Source organism: Agelaius phoeniceus, chromosome 12 (genome assembly GCF_051311805.1).
Source record: "Agelaius phoeniceus isolate bAgePho1 chromosome 12, bAgePho1.hap1, whole genome shotgun sequence".
Taxonomy (NCBI): Eukaryota; Metazoa; Chordata; class Aves; order Passeriformes; family Icteridae; genus Agelaius; species Agelaius phoeniceus.
Window position 1 is genome coordinate 6,173,840 of NC_135276.1, and position 18,141 is coordinate 6,191,980.

The following is an 18,141-nucleotide window of genomic DNA, read 5'->3' on the forward strand; positions in this document are numbered from 1 at the left end:
CTGGACTATTGATTTCCATTTTTTCCCACTTGCCTGCCTCAGCCTGAGCCCCAGGTGATCCACTTTTCCCTCAGAAGCAACTAAGTTTCCCCAAAGTAAACTTACGCCTGGTTTTGGTTTTGTGGATTTTTGTCCAATTACATCTGTTTTCATGCTTGTTTGTGTCCTAGACTGTCACCAGGACATTTTGTTCTTCTTACTTCCAGTCTTTGGGATGGTTTTAGCTCCAAGACCACTGTCCTGCTGTCAGAGAAGCTTTTGAGATCTCAGAGCAGAGAGGACGTTTTTAGGAGAGGAGATAGTGCAGGACCAGAATATTTACTACCATGCACTGGCATGGGACCCAAAAAGCTCTGGATCATGAAACTCCAGGAGTTTGCTGTCTCCCTCCTGCACAACAAAGTCCCTTCCCCTCTCAAAGCCTCTGTTTTCTTGTATATAAAACCTGCAATGTCACTGAAGGGATGCGGTGCCTGAATTCATCAATTTCCTTTGGAAGTGCTCGGGGATGCTCTTGGGAAAGGCAGAGTAGGGAACAGGGCAGGTCCAAAATGGAAGAAACAAAGAGTGATGCTGGTAACATGTAGCTACAAGCCAGCTTCATCTCCCCTTCCCAGGGAAGTGCTGCAGTGGGTGCTCTGTGACCTTTATCTGCATCCCCCAAGCAGCTCAGTGGGAGGAAAAGCCAGCTGAGGTGGTCGGTGGATTCTCCCTCAGTTTTGGCAGAGGCTTTGAGCCAGGAGGTTTCTCTGGAGGGATGTTGGCTTTGGAAACCTCTCCTGAGCTTGCAAGTGTGGGGTGAAACTCCCTGCTGTGCCAGTGAACAACAAGTTATCCTCTGATCCTTGTGGGACCCTCGTGGCTTGGCTCAGCCTTTGCTGGGGAGCTGCTGCTGCTCCTCCCCAAGTGCTTTGCTCTCCTGCACTCCCACTTCTCTCTGCAAATCTGTGGCTTATTAAATGATCAGCTGGCCTTGTCTCTCCCTGGGGCTGCAGGCAGAGTTTTTTGCTGCACCCCTCAGATGAGGAGTGGCTGGAAAACTTCTTGGACGAGAAAGAAGTAGAGAAGGTGCAGGGCTTTTCTATAGATTTCACTACCCTCCTGAGAAGCAGGGTCGAGGAGAAGAAGAAAAGGGTGCACAAAGACCCCCTGCTGTTCGCCAGTGACAATTTTTTCATTGAGCCATTGGTAAGTGACACCCGAGAACCTCATTTTCTTCCTCTTCCTCTTCCTCCTCCCAAGCACCCTTCCCCTGGCTGCAGTCACTGGGCAGATCCTCAGCTGGCCCCATGTGCTGGCAGGGAGGACGTGGAGTTTCTGGAGCGGCTGCAGAGCTCCCTGCTCAAAGCATTTGTGCCCTGCAGGCTCAAGGCAGGGCTGGGAGCCTGACACAGCCCAGCTCTGCTGCCAGGCTGGAGCTCAAGGCCCTGTGTGCGTGTCCTTGCAGTGCCACAGGGAGCAGTTCCTGTAGGCAGGGGCTCCCCCCACACGTGGGGCTCAGCAGAGGCTATTGGAGCACTGCCAGCTCACACACTGACCTGAAGCTTGCAATGGTTCCCTGGCAAAAGGAGGCCAAATTCAGCCCAAGGTTAATGACAGAAATGCCAATCCCCTCCTGTAACCATGCCTTGCACTATTGCTGAGTGTCCCTTCCAGTGTCATCCTTGTGTGAGCCTGGACACAAGGGTGCAAGGCTGAAATGGGCCTTTGGAGTTCTCCTGCACACAGGGACAGAAAACCTTTTCCTTTTCTGGTGATGCAAGCAAACTGCCACGTGCTCCCATCAGCCAGAGCCCTGATTCTGAGTACTGGCATTGGGAGAGATGATGAATGCCTGGTGTCTGCACGGAGCAAAATCCCTTCTCATCTTGCAGTAAAGCCCAGAATAATCCCAACCTCTGCTTTCTTTCAAAACAGCTTAACTAATATCTGTAGTTCAAGGAAGGGGATCATGTTCTCTTCTTGGTTACTCCTATGGCCCATCTAAGGCCAAGAGCCACCAGTGCACAGTGGCACTTACATCCCATGGAGCTGACAGCAGCATGATGGGACCAAGAGCTTGTGTCAGAGCAGCAGGAATATTGTGGAGAGTGGCAGCTGATCAGCTGAGCATTGAGAGCTTCCAGCGCTGTGTTGAGCTGGGTTTGGAGGCTTTCCTTGGCTGCTTGTGTTGTTCACTCATCATTGATGCTCAATCAAGGCTTACAGGCCTGTGGTTGGAAACAAGAAATGTGGAGTTTGAAGAGCAATGCTTTGCTGTCTCTTTCTGTTGTAGGAGGGAGAAATTGAGCCCAATAGTACGGCTGAAATCACGGTGACCTTCGAACCCCTGGAAGCACTGGTGTATCAAACTGTGGCTTACTGCCATGTCTCAGGTGCAGCTCCTTTGCCCTGCTCCTGTCCCCCTCAGTGAAGCCATGGTGCAAGCCTGAGCCCACTGGGCTCCCATGGAAGTGCTGGGAAGAGTCCCTGGTCAGCAGGGCAGTGCTGGCACATCCCCCCTGGCCCTGCAGCCTCCAGGAAGTCTCCTGTGCAAGGCCAGGGCTCAGAATGCTGGGTCTGCCTTACTGATCCCAGAACAGCCCAGGCAGTGCAGGGAGAGGTTTTCATGCCACGGCTTTGCCAGCATTTCCTCAAAGGCCAGAGAACTCCAGAGCAGAACAGCTTTAGTGAACAAGCACTAAGCCCCTGCAGGCCCCTGGCCTCCAGGATGGGTCCATTTGCCATGGATCCATCATCAGGTGGAAGGAGCTGAGTTAGAAATGTGCTCCCTGGCCCTGGATCACCTCCCAGTGCCCAGACAGCAGCAGAGCAGAGGTGGCTGAGCCCCACTGAGCACAGGGTGTTTGTAGAGGGAGCACCCTTGGCCAGCAGCTGCTTCTCTGCCTGTGTGGGAGTTGTCCCCTTGCAGCTCTCACTCTGTGGAAACAGAACACAGTGCTGAGTGTCAGAAGGGGAGCACTTGGGCAACAAAGGCCTGTGCTCCTGGCCCAGGTAGTTTGGTAATTGCCAAACTCATCATGAGCTTTTGTGCCTGCACTGAATGGATTTCAAAGCTCCTCTAGGTGCATGGGAAGGAAACCACAGAATCACAGTAGGATGAGGGTGGGGTGGACCTTAAAGATCATCTAGTGCCAAGGCCCCTGCCATGGGCAGGGACACCTCCCCCTAGACCAGGTAGCTCCAAGCCCCATCCAGCCTGGCTTGGAACACTTGCAGGGCTGGAACCTCCACAACTTCCCTGGGGAACCTGCTCCAGTGTCTCACCACCCTCACAGTAAAAAATGTCTTCCCAATATCTCAACTAAATTTCCTTTCTTTCCATTTCCACCCATTACTGCTTGGTCTGTCACTCCAGGACACCAGAGATGTTTTAAACTGAGCAGGCTGGTGGCTCAAATTGGAAACTAGCGCAAGGAATGGGTTAGAAATTCAAAGTCAGCCCCAAGGGATATCTCCTGAGGGAAGAGAAGAGTCCATATCTCCTCCTGCAGCATCAGGAGCTGACTGCATCCAGCTCAGAGTCAGGGACTAGCACTGAGGCAGCCTGGAAAATCCAATGTGACAGAGGGAATGATTGTACTGCAATGGACATCTCTCCCCAGGCCGTGAGAGCAGGATACCCCTGTGCCTCAGAGGGGAAGGCCAAGGACCCTTGATTGAACTCAGCTCTCCTATACTGAACCTTGGGGAGATTTTTATCAACACCTCCTATGTCTATGAGGTGAGCAGCAGGGCTTGGGATGGATCCTGATGGCTCCTGAGGCAGCAGCAAGCCTGGTGGAGCTGTGGAATTGCTGCCAACCTGGGCAGCTGTGAGCAGGGAATATTTGATGTACTGCTCAAACCTGGGGGGTCAGAAACGTGTGTCTGTTGTTCCTGAAGCCCCAGTCCCTGCTTTTGGGCAGCCTTCCTTAGGGATCAGCTGGGAGGCTTCCTGCAAAACAACCCCTTGCCACATGAAACCAACACTGGGTCAAAAAGCTGCATGTTCAGAGGCTTTTGTGGCAGTGCCAGACACAAGGCACCTTTGGACTGGGCTCTGCAGAAGCAGCTGCAACAAACTGGCTGCCTTTGAGCTTCAGCCCACTGCAAACAGCTTCCAGTCAAGTGTCCCTGCTTATTGCTGAAGTCACAGGAAATCCATCCAGCCTCCTGGCTCAGTGCTGGCCATTGCAAAGGGCTTGGGAGTTCTCTCCCTTGCTGACCAGTCCCTCACCACACTTCAGCCTTGGTGCATCTCTGGCTCTGGAAGGAGAAAAGTGTTCCTGGGAATAAAGCAAAGGATTTTTCTACCTATTTGCCTCCCCCCCAATAGTGTCAAGTTTGCAAAAAATTCATGAGGGAGCAACTGAAAGAGGTAGAAAATGAGGCACTACAGCATGCCAGACACTTTCAAAAGCGCGGCTGGGGAAGGGAAAGACACGCTGAGTTTTCTTACCAAAAGATGGTGCTGTCTATACATTTTGATGCTGATGCCTCATTCTCAATGAATTGTTTCCATGGTATGGGAACAGGTGAATGAGTAGATGGTGCTGTTGGAGCTGTGCTCACTGGGGCAGCAGCAGCTCTGGGGTGATTCACTCCGCAGCTGCAATCACCCCACTCAGGGCTCTCAGGGCCAGCTCCCCATGAGCTTGGTGATGCTGAGCAGAGGTGCACTGCTCTGTGTCCATGGGATAAGCCCAGGGTGACTGCAGGTCTGTGGAGTTGCCACTGCTCTGCATGAAAACCCAAAGGCAGAACTTGTCCTGTTGTATCTTTTGACTTCTGCCATTCAGCAGCACAAAGCATCTTCTGCCTTTGTTGGGTGTTCATTGCATCATTAGACAATAACTCACAAGAAGGGAAGGTTCCACTGTATTTCCACTTTTCCTTCTTCTGCAGGTGGAACTGATTAACATAGGAGCTCTTGATGCTCCCTTCACCTATATCTCTTCAACCACAGAAGTGGACTTCTGCTTCATGGTTGAACCCGAGCGGGGCATGATTGCACCAGGTGGGACCCAGACTGTTCAGATCTCCTTCCATACCACCGTGCTGGGGTGGTTTGAGGAAGAATTTCAGTTCAGTGTGGCTGAAACTCCTACACCTGCGATCCTGACCATCAGGTAAGGACTCTGGGAGCTTGGTGGGCACATCTGTAGCTGTCTCTGGGACATCCCCCACCTACCTCATTTTGGGGTTGAGCAGAGAAAAAAGGTGATGCCTGAGGTCTTAATCTCTGCTGTGATCCTGGCATTGCTTTAGTGTGAGGATGCCTCCTGCCCTGGGTGGTACCTGGGAGCTGGAATGACTCCTCCCTGCAGGGATCTCCCTCTGCCTTGGGCCATGGCAGGCAGTGGGATGGAGCAGCTCTGGGCAGCAGCTGCTCTGGGATGTCCCACCTGAACACCCAGCAAGGCCCCCAGGGCTTTGCAGATGGGCCAGCCTGGGTGATTCTGCAGCAGCAGCAGTGTTTTTAAAAACTTCCATTAATAATCCATGCCAGATGGGCAGCAGCAGCCTCAGCTCCCCTCTCATGCTGTGGGGGACAAGCTGTGCTCCCAGCTCCTGTGCACAGAGTGCTCTGGTGCCTCCTTTGCACAGCCAGCAAAGGGCTGATGTGGGAGTCAGGGAACTGTGCAGCAGGAACTGTGCCAAGGACAGGGGTACCATCCCATGGGCTGGTGCCATGGCAGGAGACAATCCTGGCCCAGCCAAAGGGAGAAGGGCTGATCATAGGGGAGGCAGAGCTCAGTCCTCAGCACCACAGCAGTGTGAGGCCTTGTCCCTGCCAGCCTGAGCCACGTGCTGCTAGGATAATGGAGTGGAAGCAGGAGAGCTGATGCTGGCTGCTCTGCAGCTTTGGAGCTGGGCTCCTGCTGTTGGGGGGCACTGGCTCAAGGCAGTAAAGAAATGAAAGCAGTCTGCACTTGATTGTACCAATAAGATAAGGGCGATGGATAAAAAGGAACAAGGAAGTTATTATTTGGCAAGAGAAAAGTGGTGAGTAGGTCTGCCCATAGTGGAGAAACAATTATGCTAGCTTTGTTTTTGGAGGAAAAGTGCTGCTTTTTTAGTTTGGAAATCAAGAGGGAACCTTTCACCATCAAATAATTGATTCTCCTCTGTCCCTCCCCCAAACTGGTCATGGGGTGTTTCTGCATAAGCAGCTTTCTCCTTGAGCAAGGGCAGGTGTCTCTTGTTGAGATGTGCAGAGCAGAGCCAGGTGCAGTCCTGTGAGTGCAACAGAAGGCACAGTTCACTGGTCCTTGATTTTGAACCAAAAGGCAGAGTGGGCATTGATTGGCATCAATCATGAAATCAACTGGTGAGTGTTGTGCAGCTTCAAGTGCTGATTTCAGTGGATGTTGGTGACTTTTGGAGTGTGTCTGCTGAGTTCAAGGCCAGGTGAGGTGCTGTGCTAGATTCAGGACAGCCTGGTTTGGTTGTTGAAGCTCTTGCTCTTGTCTATGCCAGCTGGGGCGCTGCTGACAAACCATTCCTTTCCTCTAGGATTCACCTGTCCCCTGGGTAGAACTGTTGCTGCTCTTTTCAGAGGATGTTTGGGGCTCCCCTGGATTCATGTCTCAGAACTGTGTCTGTAATGATTGTGTGGGTCAAACTCTCCTGAGAAAGCTCCTCCATGGGAACAGCAGTTCCAGCTAAGAAGGAGCAAAGCAGGGAACCTGTGGCTGGAAAGGCTGGTTACAGAAGTTTGTGGGGACACCTTGATGTCCATCCCATTGCAGCTGGGGAAACTGAGGCACGGAGCCATGTCTGGGTGTGTGTTCAGGGTCCTTCATGGGACTCCCAGCATCCCAGGGGCTTTTCCTGCCTACCCATCAGTGGCTGTTGGCTGCTGGCCACTTGGCTTGAGCTGCCTCCTGTGCACAGAGCCCTGTGCTGAGCACACGGTGCTGTGTTGGTTGGAAACCCAGGGTGCCCTGAGCCCAGGTTTTGTGCCCCGAGCCACGACAGCCGGACCTTTGCAATGCCTTTAACCGAGCCCTTTCCTGCTCTGTCCTCGGCCTCCAGGGGCATCGTCACTGGACCGAATTTACACTTCGACCTCCCTGACCTCGACTTCGGGGACATCTCCTTTGGTGAGTGTTGCCTGGGCTGGGACACAGCGTCAGGGATCTGTGCCTTCCAACAGAAAAGCATCCCTCACTCCTGGTCTGCCCCAGCAGCCTCTTCAGGCTGTGAACTGCAGGGCTGCTGCTGCTGCTGCCTCAGGGGGCATTTTGCCATTGTGAGATCAAATAGAACCAAGGAAGAGAAAGGCAGTATTTTCTAGTGTCTCTGTCCTGCTTTAAAAGACAGATGTCTGCCAAGGAAGGTGGGAATCCTCTTGGAATGCAAAGATGACCCCATCCCTCCAAATTATTATACCTTTGAAATTACAGGGCTCCCAGGCAAAACTATGGGAAAAGGACTAACAGTTCTTTCCTAGACTATATCAGGACAGCACAGACAAGAAGGCAAGAACAGACGTTTCCCAGGGGCCAAGTCCCGTTTTCCCCCTTTGGTGTTGTTGTGATCACAGCAGGAGGAGCTATGGGGTCTGGCAGGGCAGTGATCCCCTCCCAGCCCGCACCGGCAGGGAAGGAGGGAGGGAGAGAAGGACGGAAATGCTCCTTGTGCAAACCCCCAAAGGGCAGGGGGATGTGGGCAGTGCCCAGGAGCAGCAGGCAGGAGCGGGGCAGGCAGGCAGGGTCGATGCCAGCGCTGAGCTGCAGCCAGGGCAGTCCCGGGGCCAAGCACACAACCTCCCGCAGCAGCAGCGGCCGAGCTGCGATCCCCAGCGGGAGGAAGGGAAGCTCCGCTCCCTGCCCAGCCTCAGCTCCCACTGCACAGACACAACTCCCAAAAAAAACCCGAACAAAAAGCCCACCCCAGGACCAAAACCCCCCAAAACCCCTTGGCAACATTCACTACCAAGCCTAAACCCAGAACAATGAAGTTCATCAACTTTTGAAGGAAACTCATTGCCTTTCCTGAGCTGCTTCTTCCCCAGCCTGCATCACCACGGAGGCACTTGTCAAGTTGCCGTGTGAAGAAATGAAACAAGAAAGGCAACAGATAGAAATATGCTTCTGAAGCAGGAGATTGATCCTGCTGAATCCGATTTCATTCCTAAGGTCTCTTCAGCTGAAGGCAGCTGTTGTATCTTTGCTTCTTTGTAACTGTTGACTGTTGTCTGCAGGTGCTGACCTCAGTCTCACTTGAGGTTTTGACATCTGGGTTTGTCCTTTTTGTGCCTCTCTCGTCTCCCTGCTGGAGTCCCTGCTGGAGCTAGCAGTGGTCACTTGGATGGGCACAGAGAAGCTCTGGGCTGCAGCTGCAGTTGTTTATTCTCCCCATCTGTGTTCCAGTGGCTCTTGGTGAGCAGGCCTGGGGAGAAGTGTCCTCCCCACAGAGCTGCCAGCCCAGCCAGAGGTGCACTGCAGAGCAGGCTGTGGCTGCTCTGCAGGCTCTGCAGGACATCCCCACCATGAGTGGCTGTGTCTCTGGCTTTGCAGGATGGAAAGCAAATCTCAGAGCTAAAGTGAGGGAAACCCTTGCAGGCAGCAATCACAGTGAGCAGCATGGCTGTGATGTCCCTGTTTGTTGGCTGAGGTGGGACATGGTTCCTAATTGCTAATCTCAAACCAAGGCTGGGGTGTGCCCCCAGTTGAGTGGACTCTGAGCTGTCATGTGCTCAGTCTGTTTGGCCCAAACCAAGAGATGCTTTAAGGGTCCTGCAGAGAGAAACTGCATTAAGGTGCATCACATTCTAGTCCCTGATTCCATCCTCATTTTCTTTTGCTGTAACTTCTTCTCAATGACAACTCACTGTTTGTGTATCTTGAAAACAATGGGAGTGTTGGCAGACTTACCAGGGAATTTTACAGCTTGAATTTTCAGAGTAAATGCTGGGTCTGGGTGCACACTCATCACTGAGAGATAACTGGTGATGGTTTGGGGTAGGGGAGGGAGCTCCTCCCCATCCCAAAGAGAGAAGCTTGCAGTGTTCAGCAGGGCTAGGAGTGGGCATTTTCAAGGCTGCAGTCTGGAATCAGTGTCAAAGGGAACTCAGTGACGATTAATTCCTCATGCAGCTTCTCGGTGAGCTGTAGTTCACAAAATAAAGAGCTAAACTCCAATCTCACTTTTATCCTGGCAGGATATTCCCACCAGGATCATGCCATAATGGGTGCCTGAATGGATATTTGTGTCCTTTCCTAGGCTTTCCCTGCACCAAGAGCATTTGCCTCACCAACTGCTCCGTGGTGCCCGTGACGTTCAAGCTCCGCATGTCGGACGATGGCACGCAGCCGGCTGTGAGCAGCTTTGATCAAATACACAAAGAAGGTGACCCATCCTGGAGGAAGGGAATTCATTTCTATGTGGAGCCAAGGGAGTTCACAATGAATCCCAGCCAAGGGACCATCCCCTCCCATGGGCGCCAGGACATTGAGGTATGGGAAGAATCCAGCCGTAGATGCTTCAGCACCAGGGCTGAAGCTTCACTGGAGTGTGGGAGGGCTTTAGCTCTGGTGCCAGCTTTGAGCATCCTGGGAGTGAGAGATCTGCACTGCTGGGAGGCCTCTGCTAGCTGGCTTACCCGGGATGTTCCTCAAGGAGCACTGGTTTGTTTCCAAAATCCTACACTGAGATCAATACCATATGGTCAAGTCCTGAAGCCATTCTTGTGTTTTTGAGAGCAATTTCTTTGATTGCAAGTGGGCAGAGCAAGGATGAGGGCAGAAGGTGGCTGTCAGAGAGATGTCATTGTATAAAGCAGTTAGCTTTTCTTCTTGGTCTCATTTCTCCCCATTGCTCCTGGGGAGCAGAAAAATTTGTGTTCACTGCAGGGATCTCCAGTGGAGACAAAACACTCTGCAGCCATGAACTGCCCAGCACCTGCTGGGCCACACTTTGACCTCAGCCTTCTGCTGTAAAGCTGAACTCAGTCTGTTCAAGTCAGATTTCCTCTGCATTTATGTCATTGTAGTCAGATGAGAAATTGGCCCTTTAATTTGAATACAGTGGTGTGTAGAGCTTTAGTCTAATGTTTTAATGAAGCTGACCTATGCTGTGATAGCAAGGTGTGTTTAACAAATCTGGTATTGCCAGAAGGCTTTTGTTACTCTGAGACTGTGCTCTACACATGGACCAGCAGAAGAATTAAAGCCAAATCCTTCCTCAAGAACTGGAGGATGTCACATGTGGGTAATGAGCTTTTGTAAGGAAGAATTTACTGTTCTTTTTTCTACCAGGTGACCCTGTGTTCCAACACCGTCATGAGATTCAAACGGAGATTGCTGGTGGACCTGGAGGGTATTGCTAAGGAAGTGGCATCAGTGGTCATCAAGGCCAGGTACCAGCCCTTCCTGGCCTCCCCCAGGCACTGCCTTGCACAGGCTTTGCTGGCTGCAGCTGCCAAGGAGAAGAGCTGCTTAATGGCCTCATGTTGTGCCAGCTGGACATGAGAACAGCAGTGCTTGGACAGCAGCCTGTGGTGAAAAGCCCCTGCTCACAGCCCAGCACGGTCCTGGGCCCTTTTCTAAAGGGACCAGCAATGATATCATTGATTGGCCTGGGCTTTGGTGCGTGAGGGGGAACAAATTTCCCGAGGGCCTCCTCTCCTTCTTCCTGCAAGAGATGGAGTTGTGCTGGTTGTGACCACCCTGCATTGGTTTGGGACACACCAGGCAGCCTGCTGAGAGTCAGGGTCTGGTTCTGTTCATGAGGGCACATGACAGGGGAAAGTGGCTCCCAGCAAGAGTGGGGAGGGCAAGGTCTTATGAGGGGAAAGCAGCCTTGATGTGGCAGGTCAGCTCCAGTTTTTCTCCTTCCCTGTGTTTCCCATTTTGATCTTTAATGTTCTCAGACTTAAACCAAAAGTCGTTCTTGCTGCAGCAGAATTCCACCCTGCTGTGCTGCTGTGGGTGTCAGTTGAATGCCAAGAGGGATGCAGCTCCCTGGTGCTGTTCCCTCTCCCAGGCAGAGCCATCCAGGCAGTGCCTGGGCTGCCATTTTGTCAAGCAAATGGAGCTGGGGCCAGTCAGTGCCTGGAGCTGTGCAGTGAAGGAGCCAGGGAGCTGCAGGGCCTGGGAGGGGGTGGCTGATCAGCCACTCTGTGGGGCAGCTGCTGTCTTGTGCCCTCCAAGGCTGGGGCCAGCAGCTGAGTTCTCAGGCAGGGCAACAGCACCATGGGAGAGAAGGGAGTCATTTTTATGAGACACTAGGGTTGTGTGTTCCTTGAGCCTTAGTGAGCACTGATCCTTGTTGGGATGGCTCCCCCAGAGCTCGTGGCTCACTGGGACTGTTCCAGGAGTCCTGTCAAGCCTTCTAGGGTAAAGGAGGGGCTGAGGCAGCTGTGGCACAAAGTGCTCTGCCTGGGGTACCTGGCAGCCTCTGGGTGCTGCCTCTCAGGGTTTGCCCCTCCTTGATAAGACATGTTGGAGTGGGAAGAAGTAGAAGGCAATTTATCACTGTAGGGTTGTTCAATGCCCATTTGACAGTGACCAACGTGTTCTGCTCCATTTCACAATCTTTGGGGGTAAATGATCTCCATTCTCTCAGTATCTCTGATTCCCTTGGGATCATCTCTTTGCCCAGATGTCTTGTTCCTGAGCTGAATGTGTTCCCCATAGTCCTGGCGTACCATGAGTGCCTCCTGAAGGTGCCATACGAGAGGAAGCTCCTTGTTACAAATCCCTCCAGCCTTCCTGGCTGCTACGGGCTTGTTCTCCAGGTTTGGCATCACATCCACCTCCTCCTGTCAAATATTATTGGGGAGACTATTAGTGGGAAAAAGGGTTTGGATAAGACCTTGCTGGTTTCTATTCAGTCTTAAAGATCTGCTGAGAAAAGGATCCTACCTGAATGTAAACCTTAGGATGCAGTTTAACCTCCTGAGGAAACAGTTTATGTTCTAGTCTAGTCTTCAGGGTGTTTTCTTGTGGGAGGTCTTAGAGGGTTGTGAAAAGCTGCTGCATCCACAGACACCAGTGCCTGTGCTGGCAGCCTCCTTGCAGGATCCCCTGGGAGTGCTAAGCCTACAATTCTTGCAGTTTGTTTGTGCCTTTACCTTTGTCCTGGGGAGTTTTAAACGTCTAAGTTGCTGTTGCAGTGGATGTTAAGGAGTCTAAAGTTTCTTCAGAGGTCCCTCTGAAGTTGCATTTCATTCTGTCCCTTCCAGCAACGCAAGGACGACTCTCCCGTGCTCTACTCCAGCCCCAAGCCCTGTGGGATTGTGCAGCCTTACGGCACTGCAGAGATCCCAGTTATCATCGAAGTGCAGACGCTGGGCGAGCATCGCACCAAGATTCTCGTTGGCGTGTTCGGGGATGAGAGAAACCCACGGGTGAGTGCAAGGGGAGATGTGAGCCTGTGTGCAACTGCTCCTGGCAGGGTGCACAGGGACAGGGATTCTTCCAGGGAAAACAGGCACAGGCTGCTGGGGAGAAGGACAGCAGGGATGGGTGGCACAAACAGCCCATGCCTCATAGGTGGTGATCTCAGTGTCTGACGCAGAAGGTAGTTCATCTAAGCTGGAATTGAGGGGAGTTTTAGTTAATTAAGCTTTAAAATGCTTAACTTTGGAAACACCTGTTTTCAAATGTCATCTCTCTGAGCACAAAAGAAGATGTCAGAAGACTTCTGGGAACCTTGAGCTTTGTGTAAAAGAAAGGAAAGCTGGCATTTGAAGACTGGTTGCAAGGATTTAAACTTAGATTAAAACATAATGAAATGATGATGCCAAATTCCCTGGATGGCACCAAACATCTGGGCCATTGTGGCACTGCATGTAAATCAGTGAACAGCAAGGACAGGCAATGCAGGCTGTGCCAGGGAGCTTGAAGTTTGACAAAACAGTTGCTTTCAACTATCAGGCTGCTTACCTTAAAAAGGAGGGTTTCTCCCTGCCAGAATAACCAGTTGTTTAACTGTCAGCCTGGTCTTAACTAGAGATTTCTTGCAAAGCTTTTACCTTTGGGCCAATAATTTGTAGTTTGAAAGGTTCTCTTACCTTAATCCTTTTAAATTTGGAGGTGAACATGTAATTTTCTTTTCCTTTTTTCCCAAAAGCCCAGCATTTCAGCTGGAGTGTGGTAGCTGTCCCTAAAGCAATAACTTGAGCAGGGTTGAGCTGTTTAAGCTTTTTTAGGTTTCCCTGTTGTGGTTTGTTTTGAGTGGTTTTTAATCTTTCTTGCCTGCTTCCTGGAACAGGGAGTAGAATTACGGAGCTCTGGACGGCTGGCAGCAATCTACCCAAGTCCAACTGTGTTAGAGTTTGGCAAGATCCCAGCTCTACAGCCTGCTTCACAAAGCTTTACCCTCTTCAGTGAATGTCTTGTCCCTGTAGACTTCAGCATAGAAATGGTAAGTATCTGTGGGGCTGTTTTCCAGGGAAATGGACTGGTCAGTAGCAGCCATGACTTGGCTTTTAAAAGCAAGATTTCCATATTGCCCTGTGTGAGAGGAGGCAAGATACTCCAATATTCCCTCTGAGCGAGGCAAGAGGAACCTGGCTCTGGAGTGGTTTTAGCTGGGGCACCCCTCAGTGAGGTCAGGTGCAGAGATGTTGGAGCAGCAATTAATCTGGGTTGCGTTGACAAGTTCTCCCTTAATTTTATCTTTTGTCTTTAGCTGTGTGTGTCACATTTTGGAGCTCGAGATCAAGAGAAACCTGTGGTCCTTTGCTCCCCAGAGCATGGATTTCACTGTGGTTTCCCTGTCCCATCTACATTTGCTTTGTGCCAAACTGCTGTTAATAGTAGAGAGCAGGGTGTGAGGTGTGTCCTCAGACTGCTGGTGGGGAGGCAATTTTCACACCTCCTGGGGGTCAAGCCAGCTGGGCAGTCCACACAAAGACAAAGGTGGGGGTTGTGCACCCCCCAGCCTGTGATCTCTGTGCTATTGAAGAGCATCTTTGGGGAGCAGCTGCAGAGAAAGGCTGTTTAATATGTGGGGGCTGCATAGGGCAGAAGGAGCTGGGGCTGCTCCCCTGGCAGGGGGAGCAGGGCTGGTGCAGCCAGGAAGGGCTTGTAGGCTGGGCCTGGGGCTGGCTGGGATGTCTGCTGGAGGGGGAGATCTGTGAGGGGCTTGAGGTTTCTTCTACTTCATGCTGGCTGTGTTGAACTTGTGGAGCTGGTTAAAACCTGATACCATGGATTTGTCTGTGTCTGTGGATAAAGCATCAGGCCATGTGGGAGAGTCCAGCCACAGCCTCCTGGGCCAAGGAGGAGGGGGTGTGACTTTTCCTCTTGCTGCTTTTCCAGCTGTTTGGGAGATAAATGTTATTCTAAAGCGAGGGGTTTTTCCAGGGCAGCTTTCCCTGACTCCACAATGGAGTTCTGCTTTCAGCCTCTGCAGGGAGCAATGCACCTTGGCTGGGTGCTCATGGTGTGTAAAGGTTGGGTTTCATGTGCTCCTGCCAGGGCCAGACCTGCAGAGCTGTGTCTGCACAGCTGTGCTGGTGCAAGGCCTTTCCTCCCTCCTTTGGGCAGCCTCCAGCTCTCTTGGCCAGTCTGTGAAGTCCATGAGAAAGCAGATGACAAGAGTTCTTGGGAAGAGTGGGCCATGCCCACAGAGCACATGTTGTCCAGTTTTCTTTCTGCTTCCTGCTTTCCTGCTCTGCTATAAGCATTTGGAGGTGACTTTTCTTTAGGCAGAGGGCACTGGGGCACCTCTCTACAGCTGATGATTGGTGGGGAGTGAGGGCTTCAGTCCTTTAGGGGGTGTTGAGAAGCACTGATGGCCCCTTGGGAAAGATTAGTTTGGTGTTGGGGTTTTGCTTACCTGGTTTTGCAGAGACATTCTTCAGGCTCTCAGCAGTGTCCTCCAGCCATGTGGTTTCTGCAGTGGGATTTGAGCAGTCCTGCCTTCCTCTGGCCTTGAGCCTTCGTGAGAGGCCAGGAGAGAGAAAGCAGCTTTCCTTGGCCCACAGTGCAGAGAAAGACTGGGGAAGGAACACTCTCCTGAGGATAAGCATCCCTTGGGTTGGGCAAAACGGGGTTAATTGGCTGAGTCCCTTAAAGGAGGGGAAAATACAGGTTGTATGAGCTCTGCTGTTGCCCAGTACTGTAGCTTAACTTTAGGGAGATTAAGCCTTCAGGATTTTTATCCTCCCCTCTTTAGTCTTTCCTTTTCTTATATCCCACAAGACACCAGGGTGTGTGGTTTCCATCCTAAATGCATATTATGCTTGTCTTACAGGCTTCCAAATCCTACTGCTTTGTTATTGAACCCAGTGAAGGAGTGATCCCTGTTTTGGGTGAGGTTCCTGTGACTGTCACAGCAACCCTGGATGACACTGTGGGTTTTGATGACACTGTCCAGCTGTTCATTAGGAACAGCCTTTGGAGCACCGTCTTTCTCCAGGCTTTCGGCATTGGCACCACAATTGTCATAGACAAACCATTTGCCCCAGAGCTCAACTTGGGATACCAATTCAGGTAGGAGATCTCTCCACTCCCACCTCTCCTCCTGTCTCAACAAGGAGCAGTTTTTCTGAAGTCCTTCAGGCAAGATCTTCAGTGTTCAAGGGCCTGACTCCTTCCCTAAAGGCAGAGATTCCTTTACAAACATGTGATGGGCACTTGAGAGTTGTTAGACACCCTCAAAAGCCACTGAAAGGGAAACCAGTTGCTAAATTGCCACAAACTGTCTGTAGTTCTAATACATTGATGTCCTCACTTGATGGAGTAATGATCTCACAGGCTGCCCCAGAACTAAAGGTTCCTGAAATGGTGCCCAGATGAGGCAGTCCCTCCATGTGGCTGAGGCACCAAGGGAAGATCCTTTCTCTTGCCCTTGCCCTTTCCCAATGGCACCTCCCAGGCAAGCAGGGGCCCTGGGAACAAAGAGACAGGAGGGTGACAACCCCCACCAGGAAGGCAGGAGCCCACAGAGCAGTTCCAGAGGCAGAGTTGCCAGCAGAGTTTGCAAAGTTCACTTCCAAACAGTTTCTAATTGCAAAATGAAATTTCTACAAATGGCTACCAGTGCAGAGCCAAGGCTGATACGAATGAGAGAGGTTCTGCTCCCCTGGTTTCCTCTCCTGGAGCAGGCAGATGATTTTTACCAGCTTGCTGGGATCATCCAGAAACTGCCTCTGAGCCGGCTTTTAGGAATGCCTGCAATCCTACCCCCACACACAAGGTCCCCAAGGGCAGCATCTCAAAGATTCAGTTTCAGCTTTGGGCACAGATTAATACAAAATACAGCAACAGTATGAATCACCCCAGAACAAACATTTTGGGGGAAAACACCACGTCCTGTTAGCCTCACCTGGAAAATGTTACATTACCATTATAAACATATTTCTCTTTGCAATAATGACATCAAAAGGGCACCTTATCAGACACCACTTCTGGTCCACATTAAGAGCTGGAAATGAAGACAGTCTCTAAGCAATTAACACCTCAGGTTGCTCACTGGGAGCAATCTGATGATCAGGGAAATAGCTACTCTCATACTCTTTTCCATCCTGCCTTCCATTCCAGCCTCGTGCCCTGTCTTCGTCAGTTCAAAGTAACAAACAAGGGCCGCCGTTACCATCAGCTCTTCTGGAGTGCGGAATGCTACAGCCCACCTGAGGAGGGGGGCCAGAGTGTCTCAACCCTCTGTAGTCTCCAAGATGATTCCCAGCGCCCCAAACGTTCCAAGCCTGCGTTTGGGGTGAAGTCACCGAGGATGGGCCTGCAGCGAGGCCAGTCTGAGGACATGGTGCTGCGAGGCTTCTCCCGCATCCCACAGGTGAGATCCCCTCCTCTGGGCTTGTTCCACAAGCCCTTGACATTTGCCTGGGGAAATGAGCAGGGGCCTTCACGAAACTGATTTAAGGCTACTCATTTCTGTGGCAGCACCAGTTGCTTTCCTTGCTGGCCACCATCAGACCAGCTGAGACTTTATTGTGATTCCACAGCTAGCAAAACCCAGTGCTGATCCCAAAGCAGGGGTGGATGGAAATATTGCTCTTTTGGGGCAAGCAGTGTTGCATGCTGAGTCAGCAAAGAAGGGCAGAGAAATAAGTTACACTTAGACTAGGAGTCCAAAAAGAAAGTGAACTAAACAAGTGCCGAGTGGTTTATCTGGGGTGAGCACGGAGTAAAACAAAAGCCATGTCAAGGGAGGGGGTTTCTCACAAGTGCCTTTTGTGCTTTTGGGGTGCAGTGTTACAGACAATTGAGCACAGGAAGAAAAGGGGGCAGGGACTGTAACTGTGGCAGGAATAGGGCTCGTGGTGGGTGCAGAGCCAATGCAGGGCATTTGCAGGGTGCCCTGCCACTACGCACTGGTGACAAGTGACTCTTGCTTGCAGGAGGTGCAGGATTATGTGTTCTGTGAAGCCATCATTGGGACATCCCCCTATATGGAAAGGATAATAGAAACAATCATTACCTGTGAGTTCATTCACCCCTCTATAGAAGTATCAGCCAGACAATTCTCTTTCTATGTGGAGAAGGTAAGTCTGGATTGCATGCTGGCATTTTAACAGCATGGCTGAGGGGGGTGTGTGCTTGTGTTAAAGCCCCTCTTTACCCTTCCTGAGGCACTTTGTAAAGTGAGTGAAGATGCTTTTAGAGATGAGACTGGTATTTGACTTCCCCAAAGTAAAAGTGCAGTTCCAGCTGCAGTGCCAAGGAGATGGTGGCCACCCCAGAGAAATGCCAGTTTCTGTGCTCACTGTAAAGGGAGGCTTTTGAGGACCCTCCAAGGCACGGTGATGTCTGTACACTGATGCTGCAGGGAAGCTGGGAAAACTGGAGATTCCTGTGAATTCCTCAGGCTGACAAGGAAAAACCCAACATCTCCTGTGTCTCTGTGCCTTCTCTGCTGTTGGCATGGATGCTTGATGGTACAGCTATATGGATCAGCTCTGTGCATTTCCCTAAGCCTCCTCTGCTTCAAACAACCCCCAGGCATCCTGCAACTGCAGTGATGATAACACTGAGGCAGAGCAGGTGCCCTTTAGTCTCTGGATCCCAACTCCAGCATCATCTTTCTGCCTCCTGCAAGTTGTCTGAAAAAGAGAAGATGGTTAATGATTTGGTTTCTGTAGTTTCAGGCCTCTCCTCTGGTTCCCGGGCTTCCAGTGAAGTACAGAATCCCTGGAACAGGCAGTTCAGATGTAATTGAGAAGCTTTTCAGCTCTCCCTG

The 18,141-nt window shown here is 51.4% G+C and overlaps 1 protein-coding gene across 1 annotated transcript in view; it reads left to right on the forward strand.

The window, feature by feature from the left end:
* Nucleotides 1–551: 551 nt before the first annotated feature.
* Nucleotides 552–18,141, forward strand: part of LOC129125577 (hydrocephalus-inducing protein-like) — a 54,435-nt gene continuing 36,845 nt past the window's right edge. Inside the window, exons 1-14 of the mRNA XM_077185212.1 lie at nt 552–576; nt 1,022–1,188; nt 2,276–2,375; nt 3,606–3,724; nt 4,888–5,111; nt 7,021–7,088; nt 9,214–9,446; nt 10,248–10,348; nt 11,593–11,728; nt 12,176–12,340; nt 13,207–13,359; nt 15,196–15,434; nt 16,485–16,737; nt 17,303–17,446. Coding sequence (XP_077041327.1) covers nt 552–576; nt 1,022–1,188; nt 2,276–2,375; nt 3,606–3,724; nt 4,888–5,111; nt 7,021–7,088; nt 9,214–9,446; nt 10,248–10,348; nt 11,593–11,728; nt 12,176–12,340; nt 13,207–13,359; nt 15,196–15,434; nt 16,485–16,737; nt 17,303–17,446 — 2,127 coding nt within the window. The remainder of the gene's footprint in view (nt 577–1,021; nt 1,189–2,275; nt 2,376–3,605; nt 3,725–4,887; nt 5,112–7,020; nt 7,089–9,213; nt 9,447–10,247; nt 10,349–11,592; nt 11,729–12,175; nt 12,341–13,206; nt 13,360–15,195; nt 15,435–16,484; nt 16,738–17,302; nt 17,447–18,141) is intronic.